The sequence below is a fragment of the Monodelphis domestica genome, chromosome 7, assembly GCF_027887165.1.
Source record: "Monodelphis domestica isolate mMonDom1 chromosome 7, mMonDom1.pri, whole genome shotgun sequence".
NCBI lineage: Eukaryota > Metazoa > Chordata > Mammalia > Didelphimorphia > Didelphidae > Monodelphis > Monodelphis domestica.
This window is the reverse complement of record NC_077233.1, coordinates 23610355-23628159: the sequence shown is the minus strand read 5'-3', so window position 1 is coordinate 23628159 and position 17805 is coordinate 23610355. Positions and strand designations below refer to the sequence as shown.

At 48.2% G+C, this 17805-nt stretch overlaps 1 protein-coding gene and 1 long non-coding RNA gene across 2 annotated transcripts; one reads left to right on the top strand and one right to left on the bottom strand.

The window, feature by feature from the left end:
* The first annotated feature begins 887 nt into the window (after window positions 1-887).
* Window positions 888-9165, top strand: FEZF2 (FEZ family zinc finger 2). Its single transcript, XM_056804346.1, has 5 exons — window positions 888-1671; window positions 2041-3095; window positions 3423-3557; window positions 3859-3991; window positions 5342-9165. Exons 2-5 carry the CDS (start codon window positions 2160-2162, stop codon window positions 5599-5601), a joined length of 1464 nt encoding a protein of 487 aa, XP_056660324.1. The 5' UTR covers window positions 888-1671; window positions 2041-2159; the 3' UTR covers window positions 5602-9165.
* Window positions 9166-15758: 6593 nt separating this feature from the next.
* LOC130455655 (uncharacterized) lies at window positions 15759-16767 on the bottom strand. The gene is made up of 2 exons (XR_008913763.1): window positions 16704-16767; window positions 15759-15949 (listed from the first exon to the last, which is right to left on the bottom strand). It is a non-coding gene; the product is annotated as an uncharacterized LOC130455655 (long non-coding RNA).
* Between the last annotated feature and the right edge of the window lie 1038 nt (window positions 16768-17805).

Below are 17805 nucleotides of genomic sequence, written 5' to 3'. Positions count from 1 at the left end.
CCTTCTCCCGCCCCCTTCGGTCTCTCCCCCTCCCCCTCCCCCTCTCCCCCTCCTCTCCTCTGATAATCCTCCTCTTTATTTTAGAAAAACACAAAACCGGGTTCCATGCGGTGCTTTAGTGTCTCCCAGTGAAAGAACTGCCTGGGCAGAATTGAGCTCCATGAATCACTTCGGGAAAATTGGTTCGGCTGAATAGCCTTGGGAGGAAAAACGTTTAATAGGATCCAGGGGGAGGTTCTGCTGTTTCAATCTGCTCCTTAAACAGGTGGAAATTGGACTTTCTCAATTATCCAAACACTAAGTCCCCATCTGAGCTAGGGGAGCCCGGAGCCTGGCTCTCCAAATCCTCCGGATTGGAGAGCACCCCCACCCCCAGCCTTAGCCTCCCGAGCCAGGGTTTTAATTAGAAACACAGAGTCACAGTCACAATTCTCGATTGATCAGGAAATCAAATAAACTCCCATTTTTAAAGGTTTTTTATTTCTTCTCCAGGGACCAGAGGATGCGTCCAAAGCGGCGCACCCACACATCGGGAACCCCAAGGGTCCTTGGAAATAGGCCCTAGGAGATTTTCCTTGATGAATTTCGCCCCCTTTCCTCTCACACGCACACACACACACACACACACACACACACACACACACACACACACACCATGCAAAAAAAAGGGGGAAAGATCGAAGTTCATGTATTTGCATAAATTAATATTTCCCCATTCCTCCCTTCAAAAATTCCCCCTCCTCTAAACCCGGAGCGGGGGCCAGTCGGCACATCCTAATGAGGTAATTAGCATTTGCGCGTGTATCCAGCCGGGGCTGGCTCCGTGGGTAAGTGGCAGTTTATGATAACGATGCCCAGATCAGTAGCAGAGGGCCAAGGGGCCACTTGAAAGAGCAGACGGCCACGCAGTGACCATTTGGGGGAGGAGTGGCGGGGCTCGGGCCTTAGCTCCCGCTGCACGCAGCCAGAGCCAAACTCTCACTTCTTCTCCTCCCCAAAGTCCCTGCGAGCTGCAACCATGAAAAAGTTGTGAATCACGCACTAAGTCTCTGCCTCTTTCCACTCCCCCCTACCCAGCCACGGACCTCTCTCTCTCTCTCTCTCTCTCTCTCTCTCTCTCTCTCTCTCTCTCTCTCTCTCTCTCACACACACACACACACACACACCACTAACACACACAAACACACACACTCCTTTCTCTCGATCCCCTGTTTCTTTCTCTTTTCCTCCCTTGCTTAGCAAGTGGCGCGCACTTGCCCCGGGGGCGCGAGGATGCTAGGTTACAAATTGCGGACATTCAACTTTTAGGGACTACGGGGTGGTTTCTGGGGCTGCGTTTTAGTTGCGGCGCGGGGGGCTGCTGGGCCGCCTGGCGCTCACGGGGCGCGCGAAACTACGAGGGGCCACTGCCGCTGCCCTCTACTGCTGCTGCTACTGCTGCTGCTGCCGCCGCCGCCACCGCTGCCGCCACCGCTGCCGGGCTACTGCTGCTGCTGTGAGCGCAGCCCCGTGCGCTCATGTCATTCTGCTGTAAGTGACTTCATGTGATGTCAGCTAAATGTAAAAGACAGTGATCTCACGCGGAGGGAAGATGTTGGCGATCAAAATGTGACAGTGTAGCCCTGCTGCATGCCTCGTACGCATCTCTCTCCTCGGCGCCGGGGGAGAAAGGTAAATGTATTGATTTTCCATCTTCTTTTATTTTTAAATTTTCCGCCCTTCTTCCAGTTTTTGGTTTGGGTGTTAAGAGAGTCCGAGCTGCCCAAGCAGGCTGGGGGTGCTTGGGGGAGGGTGCTTTCTCCCATCTTTTATTTTCCACCTTTTTATTTTCCCTTCTTTCCTGCTCCCCCCCCCCCCCTTTTAAACTGACAAGGTCTAGATTGGTCGGTTACTTTTGTGCTTTCTGGTTAATGAGCAGTGATCTGGTACCTTTGGGTGCTCATTGTTTAGGGCTCGGTTCATTTGAATGCAAATGGGTGGCCTGGCTAGGACAAGGCGTTTATTAATTTGATGTCTTTCCTTGGCTTTTCTGGAATGCAGAGTTAGACCGGAGCAACGTCGTTTGGGAGGGAGGCCGGTTCGCCCCCCGCCCCACCCTCCTCGCTCCAGCACCCCTACACCCTTCCTACCGCTGGAACCTGCAGCAACTTTTCCTCGAGATGGCGAGCTCGACTTCCCTCGAGACCATGGTCCCGTCGTCCTGTCCCCGGACCGGAGCCTCCACTGCCACGTCCAAGACCTTGGCCTTCTCCATCGAGAGGATCATGGCCAAGACTTCGGAGCCCAAGCCCCCCTTCGAAGCCCGGGGACCCGGGGGCCTGGAGGTGGACGGAGGAGCCAAGAAGATGCTCAGCCTCTGCTCGTCCTTGCCTTGTATGATTCCCATTCAGCCCCTGGGCTACGAGATGCCGTCCAAGACTCTGCTCAACTACACCGAGCTTTGGAAGAGTAGCCTCCGGGGCGGCGGCGGAAGCCATGGAGGAGGAGGAGGAGGAGGAGGTGGTGGTGGTGGTGGTGGAGGAGGAGGAGGAGGAGGAGGTAGCGGCGGTGGAGGAGGAGGTGGCGGAGGTGGTGGTGGCGGTGGGGGCAGCGGGGGCCCCCAGATCTGCGGTGCCAGCGGCTTGTGCAAAGCTAACTGCGGCATGTGCTGCAAAGCGGAGCTGAGCCTGGCTCCGTCTGTGCTGCCCACCGGCAGGGTCATCAAGCCCCAGGTCATCAACCAGGCCGTGGGGCTGCCGGCCAATGGCTCCCTCTATTACTTCAACTACCTGGAATCTTCGGCGTATCCCCCATCGGAACTACTCAATGGGCACCTCTTCCCCTCCAGCATCCTCAACGCCCAGTCCCCGGCGTCCCTGGCCGCCCACCAGAAACTCTTCTTGTTGGAGAACGCCAAGCTGGCCACGTTGGCCGCGGACAAGTTCCCTCATGCCCCCTACCCCCACAAAGAGCGCCTGCCTGGGCAGCTGGACCAGGTCATGAAAGAGAACACGGCACTGACGGCGGAGCGCAACGGGGCCAAGAGTCACGGCAAACTGTCTGCGAGCTCCGCTGACGGCAAGCCCAAGAACTTCACCTGCGAAGTGTGCGGCAAGGTGAGCTGGGCAGGGCGGCCCTGGGGAGAGCCCTGGCTGATTAGAGGGAGGTCCCCCAGCTCTCGAGCGCCTGGGCTTCCCTCTCGGAACCCGGCAGTCTGCGCCTCCAAATGCAGACTGAGGGTATCAATGGGGGGTCCAGGAGGTGGGAGTATGGACGGGATGGCCAAGGGGAATGGAAACCGTCAGGCAGTCTAACTCCTGTGCCAGGGGCAGAAGTTGGTGAGTAGAGATGAGAATGGAGGTCTGCGGAAGTGGGGTAAGTGGGCTAGCCTCTCCCTCTGGGCTTGCCCTACAAAGCCCTCTCGTGTCCCGCCCCTCCACTAGGTGTTTAACGCTCACTATAACCTCACTCGCCACATGCCGGTCCACACGGGAGCCAGACCGTTTGTCTGCAAAGTCTGCGGGAAGGGCTTTCGGCAAGCCAGTACCCTGTGCAGACACAAAATCATCCATACCCAGGTACGTGGCCCTCGCCCAGGCAGCCTGCAGTCCTCCTCACAGTTGCTCCCCCGGGCTTTCTGGGCTGGATGGGGGCTATGCCACCCCAGGAAGAGAGAGGGATGGGCAGGACAGAGGCACCCCAGGGATCTCCTCGAGCCCCCCTTAATGGCTCCAGCCTCTCTCTCTCTCTCTCTCTTTCTCATAGCTAGGGGCCAGAAGAGGCCAGAGTTTAGGCTTTCCCTAGCCGGGTCATCTCCTCCACTTTGGGGGGCCCTCTCCTCAAACTCTCTCTGTCTCCCGCCCCCTTCCTCCACCCCAGGAAAAACCTCACAAATGTAACCAGTGCGGCAAAGCCTTCAACCGGAGCTCCACGCTTAACACTCACATCCGAATCCATGCGGGCTACAAGCCTTTCGTCTGCGAATTCTGCGGGAAAGGATTCCACCAAAAAGGTACTTGGCCCTCCAGAGCTATTGCCTGAAGGGAGGGGAACTGCAAGCGAGGGAGAAAGAGGAGTAAAGAGTGGGGGCTGGGGGCTAAGGAGAAAACCCAATTCCACTTAAGTTTAGAGACTCCTTTTCCCTGGTTTGATCCCAACCGCTTTAGGCCAAGACGGTGGTCCTAATTATAGATACTAAGGGGGCCCAGACCGACTGGTTCATGAAGCTCAGTCACTGGACCTGAACTAAGAAGTTGAGGGCAGGCCTCCTCTCTGAAAACCACCGTTCATTTCCTAATCTTCAGAGGGGGGAAATGAGGAAAAGCAGAAACCTACAAGCCGATCAGCTCCTTGGGAGAAGTTGAGAAACATCTTCCTTCCTTGTGCTTCTCCCAGGACAGCAGTCTGAGGGGGGCAGAAGAAAGAGGGCCAATAAATAAAGGGGGGGCAAGTGGAGATAGGAGAGGGCCCAGAATGGTCCAGAGGAGAAGGAAATGAAGCCCTTAGATAGATTACCTTCATTTCAGTCGGGCAAAACTCATTTTTCGAACTTCCTCCCAAACTCAGCATTCCTGGGGGACTGTTTGAGTCTTCAACTTTCTTAGACATGTATGTGTGTGTGTGTGTTTATATACCCCCACATACATATTTTATATACATATATGTGCACATGAGATTATACATACACACATTCGTTTTTGTGTAAATATGTACACATACGTATTTATTTCTTGTGTATGTTGCATGTATGTGTAAGTGGGGTGTTACACATGTATTTCATCTGTGGAGGCATATTATATAGGTGTATGCAATCTCAAATGTATATATGGAATATTTTGGATGAGGAGGAAGAAAAGTGACAGCCTCCAAAGCTACCAGGGAGGCCTTTGAATTTGTCCGACTTTCCAAAGCAAAGAGAGACTCCCTAACTCTCCTAATGGAAAGTCTGGAGGAGAGAAATCGACCTTACACACACACACACACACACACACACACACACACACACACACACACACACAAGCAATGACTTGGGCAGTGGGAAGAAGGCAGGCAGGCAGGCAGGCTCCTGTTGTCGGTATGGGTCAGAACTCTGACCCTTCCTCGGATCTTGTAATTCGGAGTCATTGCATCCTGGCTACGCTGTACCTCTTCTCCATCTCGGGATTGATGGAGAGCAAGTTTGACAACTTCTTGACTCTCACTTGTGGGACCCAGCCTAATGAAGCATTGCCTCCTTGGGGCGACAACTGAAGCATGAATCCCCACCCCCATCCCCAGCCTGGCCCCTGGAATCTCTCTCACCTCTTCTTCCACCATCACCGCCACCATCCAAACCCAATCTTTTATTTTTCTCTTTCGGTAGGAAACTACAAAAATCACAAACTGACTCACAGTGGGGAGAAACAATACAAGTGTACCATCTGCAACAAGGCCTTCCACCAGATTTATAACTTGACTTTTCATATGCACACCCACAACGACAAGAAACCTTTCACATGTGCCACTTGTGGGAAAGGATTTTGCAGAAACTTTGATCTAAAGAAGCATGTGAGGAAACTCCATGACAGTGTGGCCCCTGGAGCCCCCACCACAAAGGACTTGCCCAGGACGGTGCAGAGCTGAAAGCTGGTATCTGAGCAGGATCTGGTTCCCTCTCCCCTCCACACCGCCTGCCCCAGGGAGACGGGAGAGAGACACTGATTTCTAAGATTTAAATAGATATAGATATATATATATATATATATAAACACACACACACACACACACACACACACACACACACACACACACACACACATATATATACAAATACAGCAGAGAGGTTAGATCTATTTATCGAGACCAACATCTATTTTGGAAAGCTAAACCGTCTCCCTATGACTAGGGAGCAGAGTTGTGCAAACACACACATATACACACCCCCACATGTGTACATAAAGGGGGAAACTTATTTAAAGTGAAGTCCTGGACCTCAGAGCCCCCAAGACATTTTACTGAGGGTCTGCAGGGTGGGGGGAGGGTAGACTATCTGAACCTAACTTTTTGACACTGGCTGAATATAAACTGTGCCATGAGCCCATCCACTTTCTACATTTCTGTAAATTTCCATGTACTGATTGATTAAGGAATATATCTATATATGATTATAATAAACCGATTCCATTCGGATGAGACTTCTTTGCCCTCTCCCCAGCTCTGGGAGAGGACGTGGATGGAAATGTCTTTCTTCTCTCTCTCTTCCTTCCTTCCTTCCTTCCTTCCTTCCTTCCTTTTTTCCTTCCTTCCTTCCTTCCTTCCTTTTTTCCTTCCTTCCTTCCTTCCTTCCTTCTTTCCTTCCTTCCTTCCTTCCTATCTTCTTTCATTTCCCTTTCCTTGCCTTCCATCATTTCCCCCTCTTCCTTTTTATTTTGCTCTTTCTCTTCCTTCCTTCTTTCTCTTCCCTCCTTCCTTCCCTCCTACCTCCCTTCCTGCAGCTGATGTTCTGACCATATTTCTAAAAGTTATCTTTTGTATTTTTCAAGCCAGCCGGGAGCTCGAATGAAGGCAGAATTGCGATGGAAACGGAGTGAGAAGAGAAATCTCCAAACGATTGTGGGGTGCCCTGGTGTAACTGAGCTGGCACATTAGTGGGCTGGGGGGCTTCAACTTGCTTTCCCTGTGGTTGGGAGAAGGACTCCCCAAACCCAGGAATCCTTTGTTTTATTGTGTTGTGTTGTGTTTATCCAACGTATGACCTACAGTGAAACGAGCCTTCCAACGAAAAGGATAACCGCCAGGGTGCTGAATTTCCTACGCAGGACCAGGGGCGGAAGGTTTTCGTGTTGGGGGAAAAATACAGAGTGTACGGGGGCCGGGAAGCACCTGTTTGCTGGACTGCTTGCTCTGCGGGGAAAAGTTTCTTCTGTTTCTCTAGCTGGGGTAGTTGGTGCGGAAAGTGGGAAGAGAGGGAGAAGAGGTGGGTAATGAGAGGCGGCGCTGATGGTGCGGGGCATGTAGGCGCTCCTCTGGTGGGACTGCTACTGTTTCACTGGTGCTGGCCCGCGCGCGTTTCCAGTCTACTCCTTCTATGTTTATTGACTTACCTGGGCGTTCGCTTACAGAGCTTGACCTGCTACTCCCGCAGCCCCAGAAAAGAGAGCTTCCAGGGTTGTCTCCAAGGCGGGCCTCCCTCTTCCCCAACACCATATGCCCCTGCTGGATCCATACTCCCCCCACCCCCACCCCCGCCCCGCCCCGCCAAACAAGGGGAGAGGGACTTTCATTTCCCTCACTTTTTCTTTTCTCTATGGGCCAGTGGTGCCCATAGGCTAACGGGACTGGTGGCCTGGCGCTCATCCCCAAGGGGGGAAAATAGCGGGGACAGAGAGAGCAATGGGGCCTTCTCCAAATCCGGACGCCACAGCCGGAGACCTGTCGGGCCAAAGAGCCGCCAACCAGTTAGTTCCCTTTCTTCCCCAGTCCCGTCTTCACCTCCCAACTTCCCACCAGCTATCCAAGCAAAGATGCTCTCTCTCTAGGGCTCCCTGGATACAAGAAGGATGATGAGGCTCACCTCAGGGCCTCCCCATCACCAACTCAATCCGCTTCAGCAACTCCATCTCCGTCTTACCCTACTCAGTTGCCATTAAATATTATTATTCTTTACAATGACAATAATAACTTCACTCCTCTCATCTTTTTCGATGGAGTTCAAATGGAAACGATCCTGAGCTGTTGCTCTCTTATTCTTATCTAACATTTAATGTTCAGAAGACTATTATTATTATTATTAACCGGGTGTTTAAGCCGGGGGTCCCTCTCCCCACCCCCACCCCCGAATTAAAGTCGCATGAAATGCGGGATAATGACGGTTTTCATAATCTAACATGTCACCTTTTGGTCCCTTAATTAAGACGCATTTAAACAATTTCCTGAATAGCTATCTGTTTTTTTCTCGAATGCTGATGAAATGATCTCACGCTCGCTTTCTGAGTAATGACCCAAATTAAGAGAGAAAACAGAGACCCTTCAAACCGCATTACATTAATCATCTAATCATTCCCAGGAGGGGGGCCGGCTGCCTGAACCCTTTTTGATCAGAATATGGATAATCAAGTACTTAGATTACATCAACGGGCGCGCTAGGCAGGCCCCCCTGAGCAGCCCCAGTCCCCCAACCCCCCCACACACACACACCCGACTATGCAGCCGCCAATGCCTCCCTCCCCTATTTTTAATATCCAAGCGCCTATTCAACCCACGTCGTTTGGAACAATATTATTCTAGGGGAGAAAAGGGATGAGGGTTGCGGTCCGTGTGCGTGCTGCTCAGCCCAAGCTCGCCAATGAAAATGGAAATAAACGCGCCCGGCTTTGTCTGGGGACTGATTAGAGAGGTTTAAGTGCGTGTGAAGGAGGGAGAAGGGGTGATAGCGCACCCCACTAGGTTGAGCGGCTGAAATTGGGGGGAGGGGAAGGGCGTCCAGTCATTCTCAATCCCACTCCCTCCTCCCCAAACGGGCTTTAATTAGAGACTAGATGGGATGGGAAAACTAGATGAGGCAACGCTCTCCAACTGAAAAGTTGAATCGGAGGAGAGATGGCTGTTATGCTCTGTTTTATATCCGAGAGGAACCTGGGGTTTGGCTGAGACACACTTGCTGCTGCTGGGCCCCAATTAATTCATCTATAAAAGAAGGGAGTCGGATGAAGAGATCTCTAAAATCCCCTGGAAGTCTGAAGAGTCTTTGCTCTCTGTCCTAAATCTGCTTATGATCTGGGCCCCAGTTAGTTCATCTGTAAAAGGAAAGTTGGACTAGATGAGCTTGTCCTCTAAAGACCCTTTCAGCTCTGAAGCTATGACCTCTGATCTCTAAGGTCCTTGGCAAGCCTCAGAATTTGTGATCTAAATCTGCCTATGTTCTGGGCCCTGATTTGTTCAACTGCAAAAAGAGTGAACTGGACTGACTACACAATCTCTAAATGTCATCTTCTGTGACCTAGGATCTGTGAATCTGCCTGTAAACTGAACCCCTGTAAAAAACAAACAAACAAAAACCAACAACGCTGACTTGACTCTAGGGTCTCTCAGACCTCTTCTTGTAAGTGGAATATTATACTGTATACTTTGTGATCTAAAGCTGTCTCATTCTCTCCACCATCACCTTTGATTTGGAAACAAATACAAAGTTTGATTTTTTTTCTATGAAGAGCTTGAGTTTTTCGGTGCAGGACTGCCTGATTCCAGAGGAATCAGGAAACTAGTGGATTTGCAAAAAAAAAAAAAAAACACCTTGGGCTCTTCAATACAAGAGGGTTCTCATTCTAGTGCTACTGCATAGGAAAGGCTCTTGCTGAGACCCAGACTGGACAGTTCCCTCAGCCTTTTTGCACCCCTCTTCGGGCTCACACCTAAGATCCCCCCAACTCACATGCCCATTGGAAGCAAAAAAGGGAATTTGTCAACTTTATTTGTAAAGAGGCCGACAACAGCTTCATCAGACTGTCGCTTGGTATTTTTAGTGTCTCCGACTCAGAAATAGGAACGTGTACATTATAATTCCATTTCCTGAAAGGATATGGTCCTGATTCTTCCTCCCCCCCCAACAGCTCCAACAAGTCTGGGAAGATGGGAGGAGTGGGGAAAGGAGGGAGGCAGGGAGGGAAGGAAGGCGGGAGGGAGGATTTAAATGTTAGATTTCTCTATGACTGGAATTCTCTGCAAAGGGAAGTTTGATCCCACTGGAGTGTGTAGATTCTACCCTGGAATCTCTGTGAATTCATTCCTCCCTAGAAATTCCTAATCTTGTATAAAAGAGTCCTTTAAGTCTGAGCATAAGGCAGTGGTAGATAGTTTCCTAAACTATTCTCTGGGCTAATGGATAGGAGCTAAGTTTAATGATCTCTGTGGGTACTTAAAACTGGTGACAGGTACATGTGACCCTTTCCAGGGGCAGCACATGGGTTTCACCAATCAAACACATGAATTCCCACATGGTACTCCCTCCATGACAAAAGGTGGCCAGTAGTTTCTTGAGTTTTTCTTCTCTCTCTCTCTCTCTCTCTCTCTCTCTCTCTCCTCTCTCTCTCTCTCTCTCTCTCTCTCTCTCTCTCCAGTCTTAGGGACCAGGGATCCATCTGGAGGAGGGAAACTAGAAACAAGCAGCATCTTTGTGATTTAAAATTTATCTCTGATTCTACCTGTTCCACTCTGGGAAAGTCACCTAACTTATTTTTAGTCCTAGTAACTCAACTATAAAAATGGAGATAATCCTAAAGTCCTCTCGGTTTCTCCATCTTTAAAACAAGGGGTTGAATTCGATGGCCTCTGAGGTCTAGCTCTAGATCTACAATCCCATAATCCCACAAAGACAAGATTTTTTAAAATTTAAGCAGTGAGTTAGTCCTCAAGAATTTATTGTGGATCTAGGTGCCAGGAATCAACAATCTTGACTAGGGTGGGAATTTGTTCATTGAAATCTAGCTTTTAAAAATTAATTTAGAAGTAAAAATTTGGGAAAGCTATGGAAGACGTTTTTTTTTTCTTCCCCATCCCCAATAAAGAATTGATTGGAGATAAAGTTTTTATCTCCCAAACAGCATCCTTGGGCTCCCTCCCCAAAGTAACCAACCTAAAAGGAGAGCATTCTTTGGAAAGTCCTTTTGCAAAATTCTCCCTCGAAACTTCCAAATGCGAAATCATGCTTTTTAAAAATATAACTTAGTTTTCAGCCCATTCCCCCTTTCGTGCTCGATGGCTTCTAACAGAAAAGATCTTTCTTACTTGAAAAAGCAATGCCAAAATATTCTTAGTAAAAAAATGGGGGTGGGGTGGGGGGGAAGCAATGCCAACAGTAATGAAAATCTTTAGATGCAGGTAAGAGTTCGAGGCAGCTATCCTTGACTTCCCGGCAAAGACCTGGGGCCCTTGGATCTCGAGAGCTCCTTTCAAGTGCCTTTTGGGGGTATCCCCTTTTGGGGGATCCCCGCCCGCCCCCTCCCCACACACACACACACGCACTCTGTGTGCTTGGGTTGCCACTTAACCAAAACATCTGGAAAGCCTAAGGGCAGCACCAGCCCCTCACCTCTACCCCCAGGGAAAGCCTTCAGCTAGTTTCCTAGCTGCCCTCCAAAGAGAGTTTCACTTTCAAGGATAAGGCAATAGAGTAGAGACCCTGTGCTTAACTTTCTAGACTGCTTTCTCAGCCAAGCTGGGCCCCGAAACCAGCCCCCAGCCTGTGGGAAGAGGCCTCACTCTTCCTGTATCGGAATGGTCGGGTGAAAAGCTCCGGCTTTTTTTTCCCACTTAATCTCAAACTGTTTGCAAGACTTGTCGTTTTCCACATGAATAAGTGCCTTAAACAAGGTAGTCATCCGCCGCATATTAATATTCTAACCTTGATTAAATTGTATAGACCACACTTTAAAAAAAATATTAAGGACACGATTGCGGGGGAGGGGAATTCTGTCACCGACACCAAAAAGACTCCAATTATCTTTTCCCCTACAAGATGTTTCTTCTGTCCATGACTGCTCACACTTCAGCAGTCTTGCCAGCAAGACTCAAAAAAAAATTTTTTTTTTTCTCTTCCAAAGCCGCCGCCTCGAAGAGAACAGATTGATCAGTCCCATTGCCTTAGGCGGGTTAGAGGTTCCTCCATGGAAAGAATGACACAGAGAAGTTGCCAGCATCCAGACGCAGTGTTGGGGGGCCTGGGGGGCGGGAGACGGGCTTGCGGCGGTGGTGTAAGCTCAGTTTGCTTGCTTGCATATGTGTGCATGCGGGTCCTTCTCCTTTCCAGTCCACCAAATTATAATGGGCTTGGGGAGTCAGTCCACTAGGAGAAGGAGGAGGAGGACCGCAAGGAGGAAGGGAGGATGGAGGGGAAGAAGAGGGAAAGGAGGACGTGGAAGATGATAGAGAGGAAGAGAGGAGGGGGGGAGGATGAAGGAAGAAGGAAAGGAAGGAGGTGGAGAATAGGGGAAGGAGAAAAAGAGGGAAGAGGAAGATGGAGGGAGAAAAAGAGGAGAGGAGGCTGGGGGAGAGGAGAATGGAGGCGAGAAGGAGGAAAAAGGAGATGGGGAGGGAGGAAAGGGAGTCTGAGGAGGAAGAGAGGAGGATCAAGATGATGGTGGAGGAGGCGGAGGAGGAATAGGGCCCACTCCCAGAACGGCATCAGGCCAGGTGTGCAAGAAGTGCTCCGGGGGGGGGGGGGGGGGAGGGGGGGGGGAGAGGAGGGGAGGAGGACTTCGAGTGAGCTGGGGAACCGGGCGGCCTGGCCAGGGCCAGGAGCCTTGAGAAAATGCCGGGGCGTAAACAACCTCAAGGCAGCTGCGTTGCCCTTTTCCCTGCACTCGGCTCTCGAACGTCTGAGCAACCAGTTTGCTCCGAGAAACATGTTAATTGCCCACGGAGCTCATTAAGGCATGCACATGCAAAACACAGCGAGAAAGATTAGCTGGACAAAAGCGCAATAATGAACTGTCAACAATCGGGCCCATCTACACGGCCGGGATCGCTCGAGAATGAGGCATTTAGAGGCAACAAAGGTTTGTCTGGGACAGGAAGAAAGAACGCCCTAGACTTTTGTTTAGTCAACACAATGATTACAAATGAGAGATTAACAGGATAGCTGCGGATCTTTTTTCCCCCCTTAAAGGAGACAGAAAAGAAAAGTCCAATTAAGTCCACCGAATGTTAACTACATTGCTTTCCATGCTTGAGCTCGAAAAGAAATTCTCATTAAACCGTCCCTGGCGATCCCTTTTGGAAAGTAATTTGTCTCCCTGATGGAGCCGAGAAAGGGAGCCGAGTAAAAGAAAGCGTCGGTTCCTGGCACAAAGCGCTTAGGAGACACGGGGGAAGCAGCCAAAGGGGGAGTTAATGAGCATCTGACAAACGGCTTGGATCTAGGCCTGGAGAACAGTGATGAAAAGATGGAATTGGCCAACATCTATTCTTTATATCAAACATAAAAAGACCAATCTGAAACAGGGCTGCTCAGAGCTGGGTGCAAGGAGAACGCATGAGAAAAGGGAGGAGAGAGAGAGAGAGAGGGAGAGAGAGAGAGGGAGAGAGAGAGAGAGAGAGAGAGAGAGAGAGAGAGAGAGAGAGAGAGAGAGAGAGAGAGAGAGAGAGAGAGAGAGAGAGAGAGAGGAGAGAGGAAGAGAGAGAGAGAGAGAGACCTCTCGGGGCTTGACTGGATGCCGGGTGAAGAGCCAAGCCCAAGGAGAGGCAGGGATGGAGGCTGCCGGCTGCTCTGCCCAGTCGGAGCTCAGGTCCTTCCTCTCTCCTCCTTCCAGCTATGAGATGATTAGACGATAGGGGAGCAATGATTAAGTGCTACTGTGTGCCAGGCACTGGGGCTACAGCACCCTAAACATAGGAGTCTAAATCTAGTAGGAAGAAAGAGGAATGGATGGGGGGGGGGGGGACACTCGGGAGAAGAAAAAGGTAGAGGAGAGAAGTTGAGGAGGAATAAAAAAAGAAAGGAGAAGGATGGAGGGCATAGAGGAATGGGGAAGGAAAGAGAATAAGAACAGGGGGAGGAGGAAGAGGAGAACAAGAGGAGAATTAGAACCCCCAAGAAACTTCAGAGAACCTCCAGCCCAACCTTCCTAATTATACAGAGAAGGAAACTGAGGCCTAAAAGATTTGCCCAAGATCATACAGAAAGAATCAGGATTTGAACTCAGGTTCCAAATTCAGTACTATGGTCCAGACCCACTTCAAAAGGAAACCCCTAATTGCTCTTTCCAGTCCTTTTCAGTGTGACTGCCCTGGGGACCCATCTTCCAATATTCCTCTATCAGCAAGGTCCTGGTAATAAGCAACCTGTCTTTACTAGGCAAATCATCTTTCTTTCCTTTAGAGTTGTATAGGTCCCCAGAGTGATCATAGTTGTTCTCATCCACCTAGACTTCGGTTTCTGAGCATAGACAAACTCCAGGTGATGGGTTATTTTCAATAAAAGGATGAAAAGGAAGGTAATAGAGGGCACTGATCAAACGGTCCCATTTCCTAGGTGAGGCAGTTTGCTGTCACAGCAAAAGGGTTGGACCTAGACTCAGGAAGGGCTCTAGTCCCTGCCTTATGGTGGATGTTTTCTAGTTGTTTGATCAGGGCCAAGTCACTCAAAGACTTTGAATGTCAGGTTCCTCATCGATAAGGAGGGGAGGGATAGTAATCTCTGAAGTATTTACTTCCCAAAATCTTTGTAGGGATTCTATGATCTCTATCTCTATCTGTGGAAAGTACTTTGTTAACCTCAAAATCAATATGCCAGATATTTCAAAACTCTCAGCACAATTTGAATCTGCTAAAACTTAAAACAATCTGCACCCAAATAGTAGCTATTAGTATGATTATGCTTATTTCTCGGGTCCTTTGTGAGGGATAACTGAAGTACCATGTAAAGCACCTTGGGAACTTTAAACAGAGATGCTCATGAGAGTCATCATTCAAGTATATCTCAAACTTACTCATTCTTTCAGAATACTCAAATTGCCAAATACTCATATTCTTTCAGAATACTAGAATATCCAACCTTTGAAAAATTTAGATAATTAAGAAACAATATTTAATAAAATGGGGTGTATGGGGTGCTCAGGGAGGAGTAATACCTTTGGTATGGAGGGCTTGTCGTGCCCTTCTAGGGCAGCTCTCCAGCCTTTGACCCTCACCTGACACCCACTCTCACTTGTGGCTCCTAGTAGCTGCTAGCATGCGGTAGCGGCCACACCCCGGGCAATGGCTTCGACAAGCCGGCTAAACGTTGTGAGGGTAGCCATCGGGTCGTCGTGGACCCCTGGTGAACTAGGGCTTTGCTCACCCAGCATGTGAAGACTGTTTCGGCGGAACAGGCGGAAGAAGCCAACAAGAAGGTTCAACGGCTGAGATGGCAATACAGCAAGGCACTGTGGAGTGCTTAGGGAGTATTGGAGCACAAAAGACAACACAGCCATCCAATGCAGCTGAGGAAATCTCCAGGTGTAATGACTTTTCGTGCCAATGGACCCAGGCTTCCAACGCCGAGAGAGTGGGACTGTCTCTGTGCATCGACTTTTCCACTTAAATCTTCATGCACAAGTGTCTTTGTGCAAAAAAAATGCACAAAAACAATCATCATCCTCGGTTACCGAGAGACTACAATAATAATAATTTAATAAAATATTTACAAATTTTATAGCTAAATGTTATATATTACCTATCATGTACAAGATTTTTTTCAAGTATTTTTCTTATTTGATTCTCACAAGCATGGAAGGTAGTTACTTAATATTAAGATTCCCATTTTACAGGTGAGGAAACTGGGGCAAACAGGGTTCAGTGACTTGCCAGGATCACAGATCTAGAAAGCATCAGAGGCTAGATGTGAACTTAAGTCTTTGGGACTCCAAGCCTGGCATTCTAGCGACTGTGCAGCCCAGCTAAATATACCTGAAATATGTTTGATCAATACTAGTCTAAAGGTCTTCTGTACTGACATTTATGAAAGAAATTAATAGTACATCTCCATTTATTAAATCACCTCACTTGAAAATGAGGCACACTCTTACACACATCCCAATCCAAAGAGGTTTCTACTTATAGCTATAAATAGCTAACCACTATTTCCCTGTCTCCCATTTTTTCCACCTTAGTCATCAGGTGATTAACATTGGTTGGAAGGACAGCTAGTTCAGTTTCCAGAAATCAGCTAAGAGGTTCAAAGCAAACTAGTTGATGTTCCAAACTTTTATTCTTCCCATCTTTAAAATGGGGTCAATACCGCATAAGGCATTCATTCCACTGCAGTATGTTATGGATGATTTTTATTTTCCTTTTGGGGAGGAGGATGGTACTTATATGAGTGATGGGAATCTGTAATTTCTTTGTTATAGGGATCTCCTTGTTGGGAAATTCTCTCCACTGACACAAATTAGCCATTCCTCTCGAATTTATAGTCTTCTTAGTTGCCAAGGTTGGTGACTTGTCCGGGGTCACATACCTAATAGGAAAGTAGACATACTTATCAGGTGTTGGACCCCATCAGGTTTTCTGACTCCCCCATCCACTGTAACATGCTGTCTCTCATTTTAATTTTTCAGGTCTGAAGTCTGGGGGTGAAGGTTGTTCCCAATGAGTGCTTGGTAACAGCTACCATATAATTTCTGGAGATCTAACACCAGTTCTTATTCTTTCTCTGTAGTAACTAACTGACAACCCATATTACAATAGCACCACAAGGTTTGCAAGACACTTTCTTCATGAAAACCCCGTGAGATGATGCAAGTGGTAGTTTGCTTATTTTAGAAATGAGGAAACTGAGGCTTTGAGAAAGCATGACCAGATTATGGTCACAGGCTGGCAAAAGTCGTAGGTGGGATTCGAAACCAGGTCTCTTGAGTTTGACTCCAAATCATGTTTAGTTATAATTAAAAGGGCAAAATAGCCATGCCAAATGGAAACAGAAACAGCATTATTGCTCTCTTCCTTACTTTTGGCTTCCTGAAATGACTGCACATAGTGGCAAAATAGGGTCTTTCTGACTAAAAAGCAAAGGAATATTATTTTTCTATTCTCATAGAATTCTGTCTTCATGGCCCAGTCTCATTTTGATAGATTACACTTAAAGAGGCATTTCCTCCCCCTCAAAATTTTTATCCCCTTCTTTTCTCCTCTTCTTCCTCCATTCCCCTCCCCCTTTCTTTCCAAGAGGACCATACTAATTCTAATCAGCCCCCCAGTGGGAGTATACCTACCTTTCCCTCCATCTTTCCTTGATGATTTTTTTTCTCAAAAGAAATCAGTGTTCCCATTCCACCTAACAAAGGTACAGAGAAATGCCTTTGTGAAGATGTGAGACTTTTGTCAAAAATGGAGACTTCTAAGAAAAATGAGCCATTAACAAATGAAACTTTGAAGAAACTCAGAAAGCTGAGAATAATTTTGTCAACTGCACTCTGACTCTTCCCTTCTGCAAAGTGGTTGTTTATTGGAAAAACACTTGGGCTTCTCTAGACCAAGCCTCTATAGACTACTTCTTCCACTGATGTAGAAGACATCTCTGAACCATAGGAAATGGCTTTACAATTTCAGTGGTCAAAATAATTCATTTCCCAGTGGCCAGCTTCCTGGGGATGAGCCTTCCCCCACCTAGATCAGCTGGCCATGGACATTGGCCTTTTCAAGGGTGGATTTTAAAGAACTTAAGGCTTGTGCAGTCTTTGAGAACTGAGGATCACTTCCATCTTCCTGGAGGCATTAGAGCTGGACCTCAGTAGTGGAGATTTTAACTGTTCTTGATAAAGAAGGCTTGCAATTCCAAGGTTTATTATTTTATTTCTTTAAGAATCTTTCATTTAGGGTGGCAGCTAGGTGGCTTATTGGATGGAGAGCCAGGCCCAGAGATGGGAGGTCCTAGGTTCAAATCTGAACTCAGACACTTCCCAGCTGTGTGACCCTGGGCAAGTCACTTAACACCCTTTGCCTGACTCTTACCGATCTTCTGCCTTAGAACAAATACAAAGTATTGATTCTGAGATGGAAGGTAAGGGTTAAAAAAAGAATCTTTAATTTTGATGGCATGATTATTCTTTTCATTCATGCATCTGGCCACTTTCTATCATCTAGTATATTATAAAATCAGAGAGCAAGAGTTTAAAGGGCACTCGGAGGCCATTGAGCCTACCCCGTTCAAATGAAGAATTTACAGGGGGTTGAGTGACTTGTCCAAGGTCACACAAGGTATTAAATGTAAAAGGTAGGATTTAAACACAACTATTCTATTCCAAAACCAGTTCTGGGTGGCTAGGCTGTGAAGCGAATAGAGCGATGATTGGCCAGGAGTCAGGAATACTCAAG